The sequence below is a fragment of the Chinchilla lanigera genome, unplaced genomic scaffold (assembly GCF_000276665.1).
Source record: "Chinchilla lanigera isolate Chin_1 unplaced genomic scaffold, ChiLan1.0 scaffold00073, whole genome shotgun sequence".
Lineage (NCBI taxonomy): Eukaryota > Metazoa > Chordata > Mammalia > Rodentia > Chinchillidae > Chinchilla > Chinchilla lanigera.
The window spans coordinates 6299300-6316804 of NW_004955474.1; the positions used below are offsets into that span (position 1 = coordinate 6299300).

The 17505-nt window shown below is 41.9% G+C and overlaps 1 protein-coding gene across 6 annotated transcripts in view; it reads left to right on the forward strand.

The window, feature by feature from the left end:
• Helq (helicase, POLQ-like) overlaps positions 1–17505 on the forward strand; it is a 41748-nt gene that overhangs the window by 18345 nt on the left and 5898 nt on the right. For all 6 annotated transcript variants that reach the window (XR_001230734.1, XM_013502753.1, XM_005401382.2 and 3 more), the window contains 10 exons: positions 574–719; positions 2983–3222; positions 4718–4859; positions 5398–5502; positions 7903–8125; positions 8285–8442; positions 10597–10695; positions 12502–12675; positions 15722–15835; positions 16842–16976. Coding sequence is in view for 5 of the 6 variants with exons in the window: in XM_013502753.1 (XP_013358207.1) it covers positions 574–719; positions 2983–3222; positions 4718–4859; positions 5398–5502; positions 7903–8125; positions 8285–8442; positions 10597–10695; positions 12502–12675; positions 15722–15835; positions 16842–16976 (1536 nt within the window). In the remaining variant the exon portion in view is untranslated. The remainder of the gene's footprint in view (positions 1–573; positions 720–2982; positions 3223–4717; positions 4860–5397; positions 5503–7902; positions 8126–8284; positions 8443–10596; positions 10696–12501; positions 12676–15721; positions 15836–16841; positions 16977–17505) is intronic.

Below are 17505 nucleotides of genomic sequence, written 5' to 3' on the forward strand. Positions count from 1 at the left end.
TTTTTTTTTCAAGTTCCTTATGACTACATGTTACAAAAATGGTCCTCGTTCAGTGTTACAGTATTTTTTGTTTCTGAAAATACATCCTTTGGTGTTAGTAAATCTGTATTTTTTAGAACTATTGGTAATAATAAAGAACATATTTATTGATAATAAATAAAGAACTTATTTATGCAGCCCTTTAACTATTATTAATCAAAAATGAAAAAAGGATAAAACTTTCTCTCTGTGGACTTTCTTGTTCTGCTTTGGTAGCGATGGGCATGTAGTAGAGTTATTAATAACATCGGTTAATTTCACTTCTGTAATTTAATTCACTTCTTTAATCCCTTTTTTTTCTCCAAGCTAAATATACCGATCAAACAAATCTTTAACAAATAACCTAAGAGGAAGGTAAAATTTAACATTTTGGTGTTTAAAATAGGCTTCATCTTTTCTTTTAAATGATCAGACTAACTAAATGAGAAGTTCAGAATTATGGGTGGCTCACTTACCTTTCAAATCTCTTTGGTAAACGTTGACAGGTTTTCATAGTTACTAACTTCCTGGTTCCTGCATCTTGTTGTTTTGCAGTATTCTGATTCCCTGAAAAAGATGGATCCCGATCACTTGGTGGCATTGGTGACAGAGGTTATACCCAGTTATTCCTGCTTAGTTTTTTGTCCCAGTAAGAAGAACTGTGAAAATGTAGCAGAAATGTTATGCAAATTTTTAAACAAGTATGTTAACCTTTTACAAGCATTCTGTTTTATTTATATTGTGAATTATAGGCTGTATTTTTTTTTCTTTTTTTTTTTTGGTCTTTTTGAGACAGGGTCTTGCTATGCAGTTCATGCTGGTCTTGAGCTCACTTTATAGCCCAGGCTGGCCTCGAACTTGCAGGGATCCTCCTTCCTCAGCCTCCTGAATGCTGGGATTACAGGCATGGACCACCACACCCAGTATATAGGCTGTATATTATTTTTTGAATACTCATTACTTCTTGCATAGCATTATATTTTTTTACTAAATTGTGAAGGAACTGACCCTGAAGAAAGAAAATTTAACTGTGAAATTCACATTTAAAATAGAAAATTCCCGCTGGTTGTAATGGCACAAGCCTATAATCCCAGTACTTGGGAGGCTGAGGCAGGAGGATCACTGTGAGTTTGAGGCCAGCCTAAACTACATACGTAGACCCTGCCTCAAAAAAACCAAAAAGTAATAATCACAATCATAATCATAATAAAATGGAAAATTCCCAAGGTTACAGTAAGAGAATGCTAACCACTATAAAGTTTTAGATTAGTGATTCAGAACCTTGACAGTTCACTGAATCACCTGGGAGACTTTAAAAATCCCAATGTCCATGCTGCTTCTTGGACAGATCAGAGCCTCTGGGAGTGGGGCCCAGGCACGTCCAGCGTAAGCGGACTGATGAAAAGACCGCTCATGTGGGGACAAGTCGTCGTCATCGTCGCCTTCTTAGGAGTGAAGTGCCGTGGTTGTTTTCTTAGCCAGCTTTACACTCACATCATGTGGATGTTTGAGTTTAATTTTCTAAGTACCTAAGAAATGTATTGTTTGGAATTTTATGACTCTTCAGTGTTGAATTGTTTTACTCAGTATAAAGTGACTTTAAATACTCATAGTTCAACAGCCGGGCATGGTGGCACATGCTTGTTATCCCAGCACTTGAGAGGCTGAAACAGGAGGACCTTGCAAGTTCGAGACCAGTCTGGGCTACAAAGTGAGCGCAAGGCCAGCCTGAACTGCATAGCAAGACCCTGTCTCAAAAAGACACACACACACAAAAAAAAACCCTCATAGTTCAGCATTTGTTCTGTACCTGTTTATCATGTGCGTTGTTTCATCATTTTTTTCAGACTTTTTCTCAGCTCTTAGCTAGGGCTACACACTGCTAAGAGGCCCTTAACCTGGATTCTAATCTAGTTGTCCTCCACCTCCCTCCCCAGGCTTACTGCCATAGATTTGTTACATTAGGATTAAATTCACTGATAAGATCAAGGGCTTGCTCATTTGGGTAACAGATAATCTACTTTTACCATGGTGAATTTCCATGCAAGTATTCTCAGTAAATCATCTTAGAATAAGACATTAATACACTCAGTAGCAGTTGGGGCTGGGGATTTAGCTCAGCAGCACAGTGCCTGCCTGGCAAGCGCAAGGTCGTGAGTTTAGTTCCCGGTACCGGAAAAAAAACAAAAAAATATATATATATACACTCAGTAAATCATTCATTTTCTTAGGATAATTTAAGATATTTAGATATTTGAATTACTTTCCTTAAATAATTTAAGGTGCTATGATAGTTAAAGTAAGATTTCTAAAGTCCTAGTCTTTGGACAGTACTTTATCACGTAACCATGTCATAAGCATGATCTAATACATGTGCCCATCTCCACAGAGGAAAATGCCTCAAAACAGAACAAAGCATGACCTATGAGGATATATATACTAGAGAAAAAGCAATCATGACATCTAGAGCAAGGGTCTAAACCTAGTGTCTGCTGGGCGTGGTGACACACAGCTGTAATCACAGCACTCAGGAGGCTGAGGCAGGAGGATTGTTGCGAGTTCGAGACCAGCCTGGGCTACAAAGTGAGCTCAGGGCCAGCCTGGACTGCATACTGAGACCCTGTCTCAAAAAGACTAAAAACAAAACAAAAAAAATAAACATGGTGTCCAAGGATTTGCAGGAAATATGGGAATGAACATCTATGAACCATCTGAAATTGTGCGCAATGTTGTATTTTTTATTTGAGTAGTTGTATTTTTTGTTAGCTTAGTTGGATTTTTAGAGGGTTCTGAATCCACAAGAAGACTTAGTGAAGTCAGAATCAAAACCCCAAGAACGTGTTAGGTACTTGTGTCTGCAGTACTCTGTAACAGATGTGTGCACGGCATGGACTTGGATGAAAATGATGAGCGCTTGTGACTGTCAGATCAGGAGTTCGTGCTTCTCACAGGTCTGTTTTCCAGGGAATACCTGAAGCACAGAGAGAAGGAGAAGTGTGAGCTGATTAAGCACTTGAGGAGCAGCAGCGGGGGCCACCTGTGTCCTGTCCTGAGGCGCACCGTGCCCTTCGGAGTCGCCTACCACCACAGCGGCCTCACCAGCGAGGAGCGGAAGCTGCTGGAGGAGGCTTACTCCGCCGGCGTCCTCTGCCTTCTCGCCTGCACATCCACTCTGGCGGCGGGGGTCAACCTGCCTGCTCGCAGGTAGGGGACGAGGAGGAGCTGCCGGCCAGCTTGCCGGGAGCCAACTGTTGCATTCTCAGGACAGGATGAGAAGTTATCAAATATTTGCTGAATTGATTGTTTGGTTTATGTCCTTTAATATTTTAATGAAAAATTAACATTAGATTTCCTTGTATTAGAATTCCTTCCTTCTTTTGTGCTCTCCCTGTCTGGTTTTTTCTGTTGTTGTTTTTTTTTGTTTGTTTGTTTTGTTTTTTTCCTTCTGGTACCAGGAATTGAACTCACGACACTGCGCTTGCCAGGCAAGGCGCTGTACCGCTGAGCTAAATCCCCAGCCCGTAAGGCCAAGGTTTGACTCCAGGCAGTTGGATTCTGCGGTCCCCAAATCCAAGATGACCTGCTTTTCACCCAGAGGGCCTAGCACTTGCTGGGTGCTCACAGTCCCCCTCTGCACTTGCTGCTGAGAGCAAAAGCTGGCGTTATTTTTTTTCTTCCTTTCTCCCATCATCTGAGTCCTCTGCTTTCGCACCTTCAGTTAGACAGAGTACAGGTCTCTCAGGCTGAGCTTTCAACTCTCTTTTCTTACACGTTTTCATTCTGTTTGAACTATGAGATTTCTTCAACTTTGCATATTTTAAAAAATCTGTAACTATATCCATAACTGTGTTTGTTTAGTTTTTAGTTCAATTTGCAAGCAAATACTAATTTTTGTTACTTTGCAAGAATTCTGTTTTAGTGCACCTTCCTTATAAGTGCTGTTGTTAGTTTTCTCCAAGTGTTTGGTAATCTTGTCTGTCTGTTGAGATTTATAAATAAAAGAGGAAGCCAGGCATGGTGGCACACACCTGTAATCCTAGCACTCGGGAGGCTGAGGCAGGAGGATCGTTGTGAGTTCGAGACCAGCCTGGGCTACAAAGTGAGCTCAAGGCCAGTTTCAACTGCATAGCGAGACCCTGTCTCAAAAAAAACAAACAAACCCAAAAAAATAAATAAATGAGGAGTAGATTGTTTAGTAAAGATAAATGACAGGTTTTTTTCATGCCTTCGGATAGGCAAAGTGACAACAGACTTTTGTGTACTTGAACATGATTGAAATCATTATTTTGTAGTTCAAAACAGTGGAAATATGTTCAAGTTAATATAAACTCATAAATAAAAGTGCGTATGTTGGTGGTGCATGTCCAAATTTTTCATTTATATGTTACAAAATGAACTTTGGAGTCTACTGCTACAATTTGAGCACAGGTCTTCTAACTAAGCAGATTTGAATCCAAATGGTGATTCTGGCAGCTACTTTATATTTTAAGATAAGTGACTTAACCGAGCTTCAGGTAACTTCCTTATAAGAGCACATAAATAAATAGGCTGCTGCTAAGCATTTTGTAAGAGTTAAAGTAGTTTCCTATCTTTCGAGATAATGCTATTAAAATAATATTACATAGATATAGAAAGTTTTAAAAATAGACGCTATGGCTATAGGTGGAATGTCACTTCTAATTAATTTTATGATCCGTAGAGTTATTTTAAGAGCTCCCTACGTGGCTAAAGAATTTTTAAAGAGGAGTCAATATAGACAGATGATTGGCAGAGCTGGTCGTGCCGGAATCGATAGCGTTGGGGAAAGCATACTCATACTCCAAGAACAAGACAAGCACAAGGTAATGCCCCATCTCACTGGCTGCCCCCCGCACCCTGGCCTTTGGGCTGGCCCCATACGTGATCATCTAGTTAAAACTAACGATTACTGTTTTTTATATATGCATCTGTCTATCTGATGAAAATCTGGGGAGTATAATTTGAAGATTTTTACATTTTAGAGATGAAAAGCATTTTCCCGATTCATCTTCCTTAATTTTATAAAGATATCTGGTAAATTCTCATTCTTTCATCTTTTCGGGTGGCTTGATTTGGTTTGGTCTGGATTCCTGTTGGCTTTATAAGATTTATACAAAGTGTGTAATCTTTATATAGAACACCATTTATTCTGGGTTTTTTTTTTTGGAGGGATTGTTTTCTTTTTAAGTTTTTGAGACAGGATCTCACCAGGTATCCCAGGCTGGCCTTGTACTTGTAGACATCTTCCTGCCTCAGCCTCCCGACTGCTGGGATTGTAGGCATGCACCAACATGCCTGATGGAACACCATTTATTCTTAATAACAAAACCTAATATTATAATCCTGCTTTAACGTCTGTAGGTCTTGGAGCTCATAAGCAGACCACCAGAAAACTGTTATAGCCATCTTGTCCAGCAGTTCACCAAGGGAATCCACACTTTGTTTCTCTCTTTGATTGGCTTGAAGGTACTTTTAAATCTTACTACTGTTGCCTGAGATAGTAAAATTTATGTAAATTCTGATTTTTTTGTTTGTTTTTTTTTTTTGGTCTTTTTGAGACAGCATCTCACTATGCAGTTCAGGCTGGCCTTGAGCTCACTTTGTAGCCCATGTTGGCCTCGAACTCGCAACAGTCCTCCTGCCTCAGCCTCCCAAGTGCTGGGATTACAGGTGTGTGCCGCCATACCCTGCTGTAAATTCTAATTGAACCGAATACACAGACCCTATCTCAAAGCCCCCCTCTCTAAATTGAAAGCTGTAAAACTGCTGAGAAAAATTTAAAAAGACTTCAGAGGAGAAAGATACCGTATCCATGAATTGAAGCAGTTTGCTATGTCCATATGTTACTCCTCAAATGGATCGATACGGTCTGTCTGATCCCAATAAAAAACTTGACAAATTTTTTTTTTTTTTTTTTGCTGGAAATTGCTGTATTTTGGTGGTAGGACTCAGGACTTCCCATGACACCAGAGCGCGCAGAGTAACTGGGAGACAGGGAACTGCCATGGCCAGAGGGGTGTGGTTTATCATCCTGGCCGGGCACGGCATTTCACTCAGATTGTTTCACTAACCGCGTACAGCCGCGAAAGTCCAAGCAGCCAGCAGTGCAGGAGCCCAGCAGGCAGCCAGCCGTCACCAGGCTGCTCACAGGAAGCAGAGCTCGAGCAACCAGGGCCCGGCCTGAGGAGGACCGGCCAGCGCGGCTGCTCCTACACCTCCCAGTGGAGCTCACCTGTGCTCTGCTTGTGGAGGAGGCTGGAGTTCTAGACGGGGATGACCACCAGGGACTCTGTTGGGTTAGAACGGAAGCAGAGTCAAGTCCTGGCGACAGGAACTACCGGGTGGGACGGGGTTAGAGGAAGGGCAAGTTCTTTGATTTGGGCAGTGTGAGGGCAGGAGATGAAGGTGAACGCCCGACTGCCCGTCTTCCCTCCCTGTGTCCAGCTGCACTCAGCCTCTGCCTGGGGTAACTAAGTCTCACTCGCCTTCAGGCTTTAGCTTAACCATCGCTTCCGCAGAAAGCCTTCTGTGTGCCTGCGTCCAGCCGTCCGCAGTTATGTGCTCCTTGCCTTCAGCAGCCCATCAGCCTGTCACTGTATTCTTGTTAGTACAGTTGTTTGGCTGAGAACATTGCCCGGCAGAATGTAAGCTCTGCAGAGCGAGGCTCCCATTTCTTGCCATCCATCCCTGAGTCCCAGCGCCTCGCCAGCGCTTGGCGTGTGGATGGATGGCACTCTGTAGATACCTGCATTATTGAAACTGACCGTGGAGTTGGGCCTGGCCGAACTTGCAGGTTGGGGCATGAATAAGAATCCAGCCTTGAGATGCTGTCAGGTGGGAGGCACAGACTAGCCTGGCAGGGTTCAGTAGCTATGTCACAAACCTTTTCAGGGAGGATGGAAAGATAACATGCACTGGGTGTGGTGGTGCACACCCATAATCCCAGCACTTTGGGAGGCTGAGGCAGGAGGACTACAAATTGGAGCCCAAACTGCGGAAGGTAGTGACTTAGCAAGACCTTCTCTCAAGAAATAAAAAAGGAGGGGTTGGGGATATAGCTCAGCGGTGCAGCACCTGCCTGGCAAGCGTGAGGTCCTGAGTTTGATTTGAAGTACCTCCCAAAAAAGTAATGAAAGGGGAAATATGTACTAGTAAAAAAATAAGAATTGAAGAAAAGGGCCAATAAGACCATGAAAAAAATTACAGAAATTGAAGAGGCTAGGGATGGAGCTCTGAGGAAAGGCCCGGGATTCAGTTCCCAGTACCACAAAAAAAGAAAAGTAAAGGGTCAAGGGAAGGTGCCACCCCCACCCGCCCCTGGCCTCCCACAGTGTCACCTCTGTCAGCTGGGGAGGCAGCAGCACAGACACTACGCTGGTGTCCCGGAGATTGAGCATCTGTCCTCACGTGCCTTCAAGTGTATTTTAGCTTAGTTGACTCTCACATTCAGAGTAAGCATTATTAAAAGGGAAGAGAGAAGCCATGGAACAAGGTCTGAGCCCCATAGGTTTTGTTTTTCCTTATATGGGCTTAATGTGCAATAGTAAATTACTCAGTGGAAGTATCCTCAGAACTGTAAGAAAGAGCAATGTGCTTATTGATTGGCCATATTTTAGTTTAACATGCTGATTTCTTTGAAATTGGCTAACAAATGATTATTCTAATGCAGAGTCAACTCTATCTGAACACCAAGTGGTATTTAAAATGCCTCTATAAAATTACGTACACCGCTGATTAGATTGATTTTATACTGGTCTTTTAAGTGAAGTTCCTCTGCTGTGTGGAATGAGTAGTCATCTTGCTTAGTGTACAGACCGTTGCCTCTCGCTAAGGAAAATGCTTCACTGATGTCCTAAATTGTTTCAGATCGCAGCAAATCTTGGTGACATATATAACTTCATGAATGGTACATTTTTTGGTGTTCAGCAAAAGATTTTATTGAAAGAAAAAAGTCTCTGGGAAATAACTGTCGAATCACTTAGATACCTGACAGAAAAAGGGCTCCTACAGAGAAACCCTATTTCGGAGTCTGCCGAAGAGTTGCAATGTAATTTTCATATTACAAAATTGGGGCAAGCTTCTTTTAAGGGTAAGATTCTACCTACATCTCATTATAACCTGAGGAACTGTACTGGGGAAAAATAAAAATTAGATCATTCTTTCTTTAAAGTGCATTTATAATTTCATATTAGTAACATCACTCTTATAAGCTGATAAGCTCACATAACTATGTCCACCTTTCTTTTAGGAGCGATAGATCTGGCTTACTGTGACACTCTCTATAGAGACCTGAAGAAGGGTCTGGAAGGTCTGGTGCTTGAAAACCTCCTTCATCTGATCTACCTGACAACTCCCTATAATCTGGTTTCTCAGTGTGACCCCGATTGGATGATATACTTCAGGCAGGTAAGAAGAGAGCATTTTTTGACTTAGCCTTTGCTTTTTAAGGATAGTATGATTTCTATCATGAGTATTTCCCTTTTTTCTCTATTAAAATATACTGTATTTGAAATTGGGCCTTTTGTCCTTCAGTTTTTAAAAATAATAATATGGCAACAGTGTCTTTGGTTTGACTTGAGTATTACTTTTCTGTTATATTTTTTTGTTTTGTTTTGTTTTTGTTTTTTTACCGGGAATCGAACTCACGACCTCGTGCTTGCCAGGCAGGTGCTGTGCCACTGAACTAAATCCCCAGCCCCTACTTTTCTGTTAAATATATTCATTATCAAAAGAAAAAAGAGGAGAGGATCATCCCTGGTCTTGTTTCCCCAGAGACAGTTCTGCCACGATTCATCTTCATGTCCGTAGTGTAAAGAAAGCAGGGGAAGCCATGGCTGATGACTGAGAATGTAGTCATCTGAAAGCTGTGTCAGTACCAAGCACTGTGATACCCTAGGCCCGAAGGCATTCATCACTACAAGGGAATATGCATTTGTAGCCATTAGCACGATGGAGCTGGCCCTTTGTAGCAAACAAAGCCAGGGCAGGGTACAGGCTACTGTGACTCTGCCGAGAACAGGCTGGCTGGATGGCTGAGTGCACACATACCAGGCAGGAGCAGCACACGGCGTTTTTCTTTGTGCTAAGGGTTTCACGGATGTGCTGTACCACTGGGTTACCCTCCCAGGCTCCTCGTCTTCAGCTTTGAATCTCAGGAGCTCTGCTTCTTTTTTTTTTTTAATACTGGGAATCAAACTCACCACCTCATGCTTACCAGGCAGGCGCTGTGCCGCTGAGCTACGTCCCCAGCCCTCCACTTCTTAATGTCATATTTGAAAATAACTGCCACAGGCCTGTTTTTAAAAGTGGTACTGTGTAGTGCAGTTACTTTAAAGACCCTTCGCTCTTTCCCCTCTCGCGGCCTTTGCCAGTGTTAAGCATTGTCATAGGCCATGGAGGCCGGCCCTGAGGCCGTGTCCTTAAGTACAGCGGTGGAGATGGGTTCTGGGAGATGCACTGTGGGTACCTGCCCCAGGGTGTGCGCCCCAGAGTGAACTTATATGAACATGGCGAGGGCGGCAGTAGCCTGTATGCTCTTCTCAGGCCACAATCATACGTGTGAGGAATGATCACAATACACATTGAGTGTGTAAATTTAAAAACATTCATTGCAGTAGCAGACGCTTTGCCAGGAACCCCTCTCAAAAGACTCCTGCTGCAAGTGCATTTATCCCGTCCTGCTTGCCACTCTGCAGCAGTTCTGAAAGTCCATTCAGGAGTGTCTTTTTGAGGTATAATCAGAATACGGTGAATGCCTCTGCCGAGCGCCAGCCGACAGAAAGTCAGGCTCACAAAAACGCGAAGGTGCGTCGGCATCCGCCTTGTTCCCTGGATCGGGTACAGGGGGACTTCTGACTCTTCCCCAGACTCACAGTGGCCAGGCAGGAGAAATGTTTTCAATCAAGTCAGAACAATAAATAAATAATTTAATGAATTCAGGGTTGAGGCGGCCACAGTAGCACAGCTAAATCCGAGAAGAGGACTTCAGCACTGCCGCATAAAGCGGCAAGAGAGATGGTGTAAGTGTGTTCAGAGCAGAGGAGATTATTATCATTCTGAGGGGGATTCATAGCAATGTGTCTCTCATAGCAGTGTGTCTTGTAATAAATTTTTAAAAAAATTAAACATCATATTTTTCAGTCACACCCAGTATGTGGTCCACTGTAGAATGAAATGTCATTTTGCCACTTAAGACTGTGATTCCACTAAACTATGTTATATTTTTTTTTTTTTTTTTTGTCTTTTTGACACAAGATCTCACTATGTAGTTCAGTCTGGCCTTGAGCTCGCTTTGAGCCCCAGCTGGCCTCGAACTCACAACAACCCTCCTGCCTCAGCCTCCCAAGTCCTGGGATTACAGGCATGTGCCACCATGCCCGGCAGCTATGTTATATCTAATGCTACATTTTTAAAAACTTGTGATACAGCAAGTACATTTACACCAGTTTTCATCACCTTTAAAATCATGAAAATGTGACCTCAAATAGGAGATGTGTTTCAAAGGATAGATTTTTCTGAAAGTGACAGTTTGGTTTGTTTAATTTACTCTTTTCTATGTAGATTAGCCAGCTCAGTCCAGCTGAGCAAAACGTAGCCACCCTGCTTGGTGTCTCTGAAAGCTACATTGCGAAGAAGGCGTCAGGCCAAGCCACCAGGAAGGTACCGAGGTGTTTTTTTCCTAAATGATGAACTAACTCAGCAAAATTAATATCATTCTATCATCTCCTTTATTGATTTAATCTTTTCATTTCACCTTCTAGTCCCGCAGTGTACGGAAGGCATTCTAGGAGGTTGGAGTAGATAAGCTAACACACTGTTATGTGATAGGCGTGAACTAAGTGTCAAATGCATAAGCTAATTTTATTTTTCTAAACTTTATTCTTTTTATTACTATGTACTTGTCATACATATTGATTACATCTATCACAGGAAATTTGTATGTGTACGTAACACATCTCAATTCTTTTTTTCCCATTCCTCTACCATCCCTTCAACTCTTCTCCTCCTCCTTTATTTGGGTTTTTTGTTTTTTGTTTTTCTTTTTGAGACAGGGTCTTGCTGTGTAGTTCAGGCTGGCCTTGAACTCGCAGCAATCCTCCTGCCTCAGCCTCCCGAGTGCTGGGATTACAGGCAAGCACCACCTTGCCCTGCTTCTGTTAATATTCAGTCAGTATATTTTGATTAAATTAATAAATATCTAAGGTAGTAGTAGCAGTAGGATATGAATTTATCTTAATTATGAATGAATTATTAGTTTAATACTTTAGAAGTATCAATACTGGGAATTTTAAAGAACATTATGTTTACTTGAAATCGAATTGATTTTGCCATATCAAAAAAGAAACCACTTCCCATTTTTAACAAGTCTTGTAAAAGATCTTAAAATTGATATCTTGCCATGCAAAAATTGTATCATTTTTCTTGGCTTAGGAAATGCATTCTAAGCAAAACCAACATTAGCTCAATTTATACTTAATAAAGGCACATTAAAATTGGAAAATTGGAAAGCTGTCTTATCCTACTTGCTATTCAACTCTTAACGCTTTTCATCTTAATGCTTTTAAAAAGAGTGATCCATTCTAACTTTCATTCCCAACATTCTTTTACTATAGCAGAAGATACAGTTTTGGTTCTGGTTTTGGTTTTGGTTTTTGACGCAGGCTGGCCTCAAACAGTCCTCCCGGCTCAGGCCTCCAAGTGCTGGGGCTGTAGGTACGCACCACCACACCTGGCTAGACAAACTCAGTTTTGTATTGTATACCTACTTTTTCACATTCGTTTTTTCTCTTTGATTTTAAGCATGAGTGAGTTTCCAAATTAGCTTGATACTAGCAATGAAATACTTTATGCAGTCAGTAGACACCACAGGAAAAGGAGATACGCAAAACAAATTGTTAGCTACAGGAAGCAATTTTCTCTCTCATTGTTTTAACTTTGGAAACATTAATTATTCCTCATGACTGTGTGGAAGTCGTAGCATAATCTTTACTCAGTTTACACTGTGGACAAGCTCATCAACTTATCTACGTGCATTTGTCTGACTTAGAACCACAGTCGTACGTATTCCCACTGTATAAGCACGACCGAAAATGTAGGAACCGCCCGGCTCCCTCTCTGTGCACCGTATTTCCTGGAGCTATTGTAACAAATTCCCGCCGTCCTGCAGCAAGATCTAGAACAACAGGCTCTGTGCAACTCTGCAGCACAGGGACTGCTTAGCGTCCTGAGGCCCTGGGTCCAGTCCCTGCACCAAAATACCCCAAAACAAATGTAGCGTCCCCCAACCCAGGAATCTGTCTTCTTCCGGTTTCGGAATGTCACGTAAAGCACCTATGTTAGAAATCAGATCTGTGTCTATGGAGTCATTCTGTTCCCGCCGCCTGCACTGCAACTCCATTCAGTTCAACTTTTGTCCAATTTGAATATAACATGTACTTTTCCGTACATTCATTGGTGTCTTTCTAGAAAGTGGACAAGGACATTGTCAACAGGCTCTACCTCTCCCTTGTCCTCTATGCCTTGCTCAAAGAGACCAGCGTTTGGAGCGTGTCTGAAAAATTCAATCTTCCTCGAGGATCTATACAAAACCTGCTCGCTGGCGCTGCCTCCTTCTCGTCCTGTGTGTTACATTTCTGCGAGGTAAGGCCACTGGAGTGCTGATGTGTGCTGTGTACCTCTTGAGCTAACTGTTACGACGTCATAACTAATCAGGGGCCGGGGATATAGCTCAGTGGCACAGGCGCCTGCCTGGCAAGTGCAAGGTCTTGAGTTTGATTCCCGGTACCACACACACACAAAGAAAACTAATCAGCGTGCTGTCATGTTGACTTATGTTATTTCAGAGCATTCACAATTTATTTCAAGTCTATCTTTGTTTATATCGGCTTGCAGCATACTATATACATTTTTGTGGTAAACTTAAAGAAATTACTGAATCAACTGAAACAATAGAGAAGTAGTACCAAGTTCATCCTACTTTTAGGGCCACCATTAATAGCTTCAGGTGTTTAGAATTAACTGTTAAAAAACCATTTTTCATTCTGTCGATTCTGTGTAAATAGCCCTCGTGTGCGAAGTGCCTCAGACGCTGGCAGAGTGCGTGAGCCTCCCCGCAGCTCAGCCCCGTTTTCCTGACCGCCACAGCAAGGGCCATATGTGTCAGGTTTCTACAGCAAACGTTTATTTTCTAAAATAATTCAGAACTTTAGTTTGGCCCTGTGTATTTGAGATGGATTTAAGACTCTAATTAAAAATAGATCTTGAAATTTGCTTAAATAGAGCTCAACGAAGTTAACCAGACTTTCCAACGTTGACAATTTTTAAATTAAATTTATAATGCAAGCCATTTTTCTGCTACATTTACATTTCTCCTTATTGAGGGCATAGTAAGTTACCCTTCCTATATTTTCCATACTCAGTTTTTTAAAACTTTCCTGCATGAATTTTTTTGTTTTGGCTTGGTTTTTGTTTTTTGAGACAGGGTCTCACTATGTAGTTCATGCTGGCCTTGAGCTCACTCTGTAGCCCAGGCTGCTCTCAAAATTGTGACGATCCTCCTGTCTCGCCTTCTGAGTGCTGGGATTACAGGTGTACATCACCAGCTCTGTTTTCTAAATTTAAAGATTGCTTCAGTTTCCCTCTCTTAACCCTCCCTATTCTGTGTATGTCTGTGATGATTCCATCACATGTGCTAATGAAGGAAGCGAATACTCAAAAGTATTGGATTAAAAGATCATTATTTCAGCAAATTCATCTTTCTAAACATCCTTTACTAGCTTGATTTTTAAATGTTAATTTATATTACCTAAGTATATGCTAGTTAAACAAACAAAAATTATACACATTAACATATTTTCTTAAGTTTTTCTGTGTATTGTTTCTTATAGTACTTAAAGATGCTCTCTTGATAGTCTTTCCCTTTGTTTCATGAAGGACTATGAGGATTTGAGCCTTACAGAACTGTTCAAGGAAAACAGTCTGTGTATAGAACTTGAAAACACCTATAATTTGATGGCTGAGCCTAAGGAAAAGCCTAGATGACCACTTGTGCTCTCAGTGAGGTATTCTCATACTTCAGAGTGCTTTTTATTTTAAAAAGTCATGTAAGTGGGGGCCGGGCATCGTGGCGCACACCAGTAATCTCAGAACTCAGGAGGCTGAGGCGGGAGGATCATTGCGAGTTCAAGACCAGCCTGGGCTACAAAGTGAGCTCAAGGCCAGCCTGAACTGCATAGCGAGACCCTGTCTCAAAAAGACCAAAAAAAAAAAAAGTCATAGAAGTGGTATGAAAAGGAATTCCAGTAGGATTAGCAAAGATGATTTTTAACTACAAGGACTAGAAAAAGGCTCCACAGAAGTTTAACTGCAACAGCAAGCAGAAACACCGAAATGACACCCAGGACTTGGAGGCAGATTTATTTTACATCAACGGGCACTGATCAGGATCATTCCCAGAATATCAGGCTCCAGAGGCCTGGGGAGGGAAGTTCTAATGGAGTTGAAAGGAGAAGGACAGAGGCAGAGTTCTTGGCTGTTGTTGATTGGTTCTTACAGTATACATCATAGTGACCAGCTGTGCATCAGTGAGCAGCCCTTTCTAGGAGACAGAAGTAATAGGAACTGTTACCTGGGCAACTGACAGACTGGCTGGGGGCATTTTCTGCTACATAACCCGTGAGGGAGATGATAGTCTTCTGTGACAAGAGGCAGCTCCAGGGTTGGTGGTAGCAGCAGCACTACTCCAGGTTTTCTTCCTGCCCTTCCATCTGGATCTCACCCGCTGCTTCCTCGCTGGTCACAGAGTGGCTAGCAGATGCTGTTGCACGAACCACATGTTCCCACCGTGACTCAGAAGCCAGAAAGGGACTTCTGGTTTGGTTTGGTTTGGTTTTCGCAGTGCTGGGAATTGAACCCAGGGATTGCTAAACTACATTCTTTTTATTTTTTTTTATTTTTTATTTTTTTTGAGACAGTCTCATTTAGTTGCCCAGATTGGGATCAGACTTGTGATTTTCCTGCCTCAGCCTCCTGACTAGCTGAGAAAACTATAACCAAAAATTTCGAACACACATATTTTTAAAAGGCAAACTAATATGATGAACTCCCACTACCCACCTGACTTGAAAATTTACTGACTCTTGATTTCCAGTATTTGTACATTTAAATAATGATACATTGAACATCATCTTGCAGTTGAATCTTTTATATCTAATATTTTGTGTTGAGGATAAATTCTGAGGTAGGGTTTGTTTTTACTTGAGAAAGAAAAACTACATTGACTTCCTGATGTTTTGATGAAAACGAATAGAGTTCTTCTAGACTTACTTTTCTTTTTTTTCTTTTATTTCATTTTTAAAATTTTTATTTATTTATTTTTTAATTGGTACCAGGGATCGAACTCAGGACCTTGCACTTGCTAGGCAGGTGCTTATGCCACTGAGCTACATCCCCAGCCCCGGACTTACTTTTCAATTTGCAGTCCTTTCTCTCCTAAAACCAGTCCATCAGATTCCTCCTGGTTTCTGCCATGTCTGCTCCTCGTATTTGGCTTAGACTCGTCTTTCCTTCCAGCTTCGCCAAGTTCCAGCATTTGCATGGGGGAACATCTCTCCAAGCCCCTGTCCCACAAACTGGACTTGGAAATATGCTCCGAAAGTTACATTTCTGTATTTTCTGTGTCTCACAGGAGCTTGAGGAGTTTTGGGTTTACAGAGCCCTGCTGGCGGAACTTACCAAGAAGCTGACGTACTGCGTAAAGGCAGAGCTGATCCCGCTCATGGAAGTCTCTGGAGTCTTAGAGGTCAGTAGCTTCCGGTTTCCCTAGTGAGATTATTTCTGTTAACTGAAAGATCAGCTTTTACTATTCCCTGAAGTTGGCTGCAGCGCAAGTCATGGCAAGAGCCTTACTGCTTATTTGTCAAACCAGGCTTCTTTATTCTTTTAAAATAAATTGCTGCCACGGCCTCCCAGAAATCCACTGTTTTTTGTTTTTGTTTTTGTTTTTTTTGTCTTTTTGAGACAGGGTCTCGTGATGCAGTTCAGGCCAGCCTTGAGCTCACTTTGTAGTCCAGGCTGGCCTCGAACTTGCAACGATCCTCCTGCCTCAGCCTCCCAAATGCTAGGATTACAGGTGTGCGCTACCACACCTGGCTTCAGAAATCCACTGTTAATTGGGGAGCAGACCCGGTAAAAAGCCTAGTTGTAAAGCAATACACAACAGTAGGAGTAAGGGGATGGTCCCCAAGAATGAGCGTGCTACCACTGGTCCTTAGAACTTCGTCCTTCTTCCACGCCAGTGAAGACTCACCTTGTGAGAGTGTGGACTCTGCTTGTTTATGATAATGTTGATTCGGTGGCAAGGAGCCATTTGTTCCCTAAAAGAGTGAGAATAAAAGGCTGTCGGCTGTTTTCAGTCAACCCTCAACTTCAGTTTATTCTCAATATTTACCTCTTAGGACTGCATAGGAAATCTGCACACACGCGTGCACACCATTGATCCCTGAGTAGGTGCCGAGAACATTTTCAGATTATTGTCATTAACAGAACATTGGACTGCAGTGTTTTGCTTGCAGACCTGAAATAGTGCCACTTGCCTAAATGCCTTAATGGGTTTCTTGCTCCTGACTTTAGCACACATTAGCTTACTTTAGCTTCCTTGCAATCAGATTGCAACTACCTAAATCATCTTTGAAACCTCTTCGAGATTCTGATCTCTTCATATTTACTTTGTTATCTTAGTTTATTCCTGTTTCTTTTTTTTCCTTATCTCAAATTCTGATCCTTCTCATTTCTGTGACACTTTCCAGGGTCGAGCAAAACAGTTATACAGTGCAGGTTACAGAAGTCTAATGCACTTGGCCAGCGCTGACCCCGAAGTGCTGATAAGGACAATCGATCATTTATCACGACGCCAAGCCAGACAAATTGTTTCATCTGCAAAGGTGGGCAAGAAAGCACTTTCTATGGTTTGTAGTATTAACTCCTTATACTTTACACGTCAGAGCCATATACTTAACATCACATAGCAGTTTATTTTTATAGACATAGAAATACACACCCAGAACTAGGTGTGGTGGCACATGCATGTAATCCCAGCACTCAGGATGCTGAGGCAGGAAGATCACTGCAAGTTCAAGGTCAGGCTGGGCTACATAGCAAGATCCTGTCTCAAAAAACAAGAAATACAGGATCCCTCACCTATCTTGGGACTTACATTCCAGAGACCCCAGCAATAGGTGAAAATCTGCAAAGTAGCAGCATTATATTTATTATTTATGTATATTTTAAGGCTTTATAAACCCTTCCCACACACCTAGATACACTCCTTTATAATTAGATACACTCCTTTATAAACCTTTCCCACTCCTACTAACCTTTCCCACATGCTTATAAACACTTCATAAGCTCTTAAACACTTTCTATACTCATAAACCTCTGTAATTTTAACAACATGTAAAATTTATATGGGTA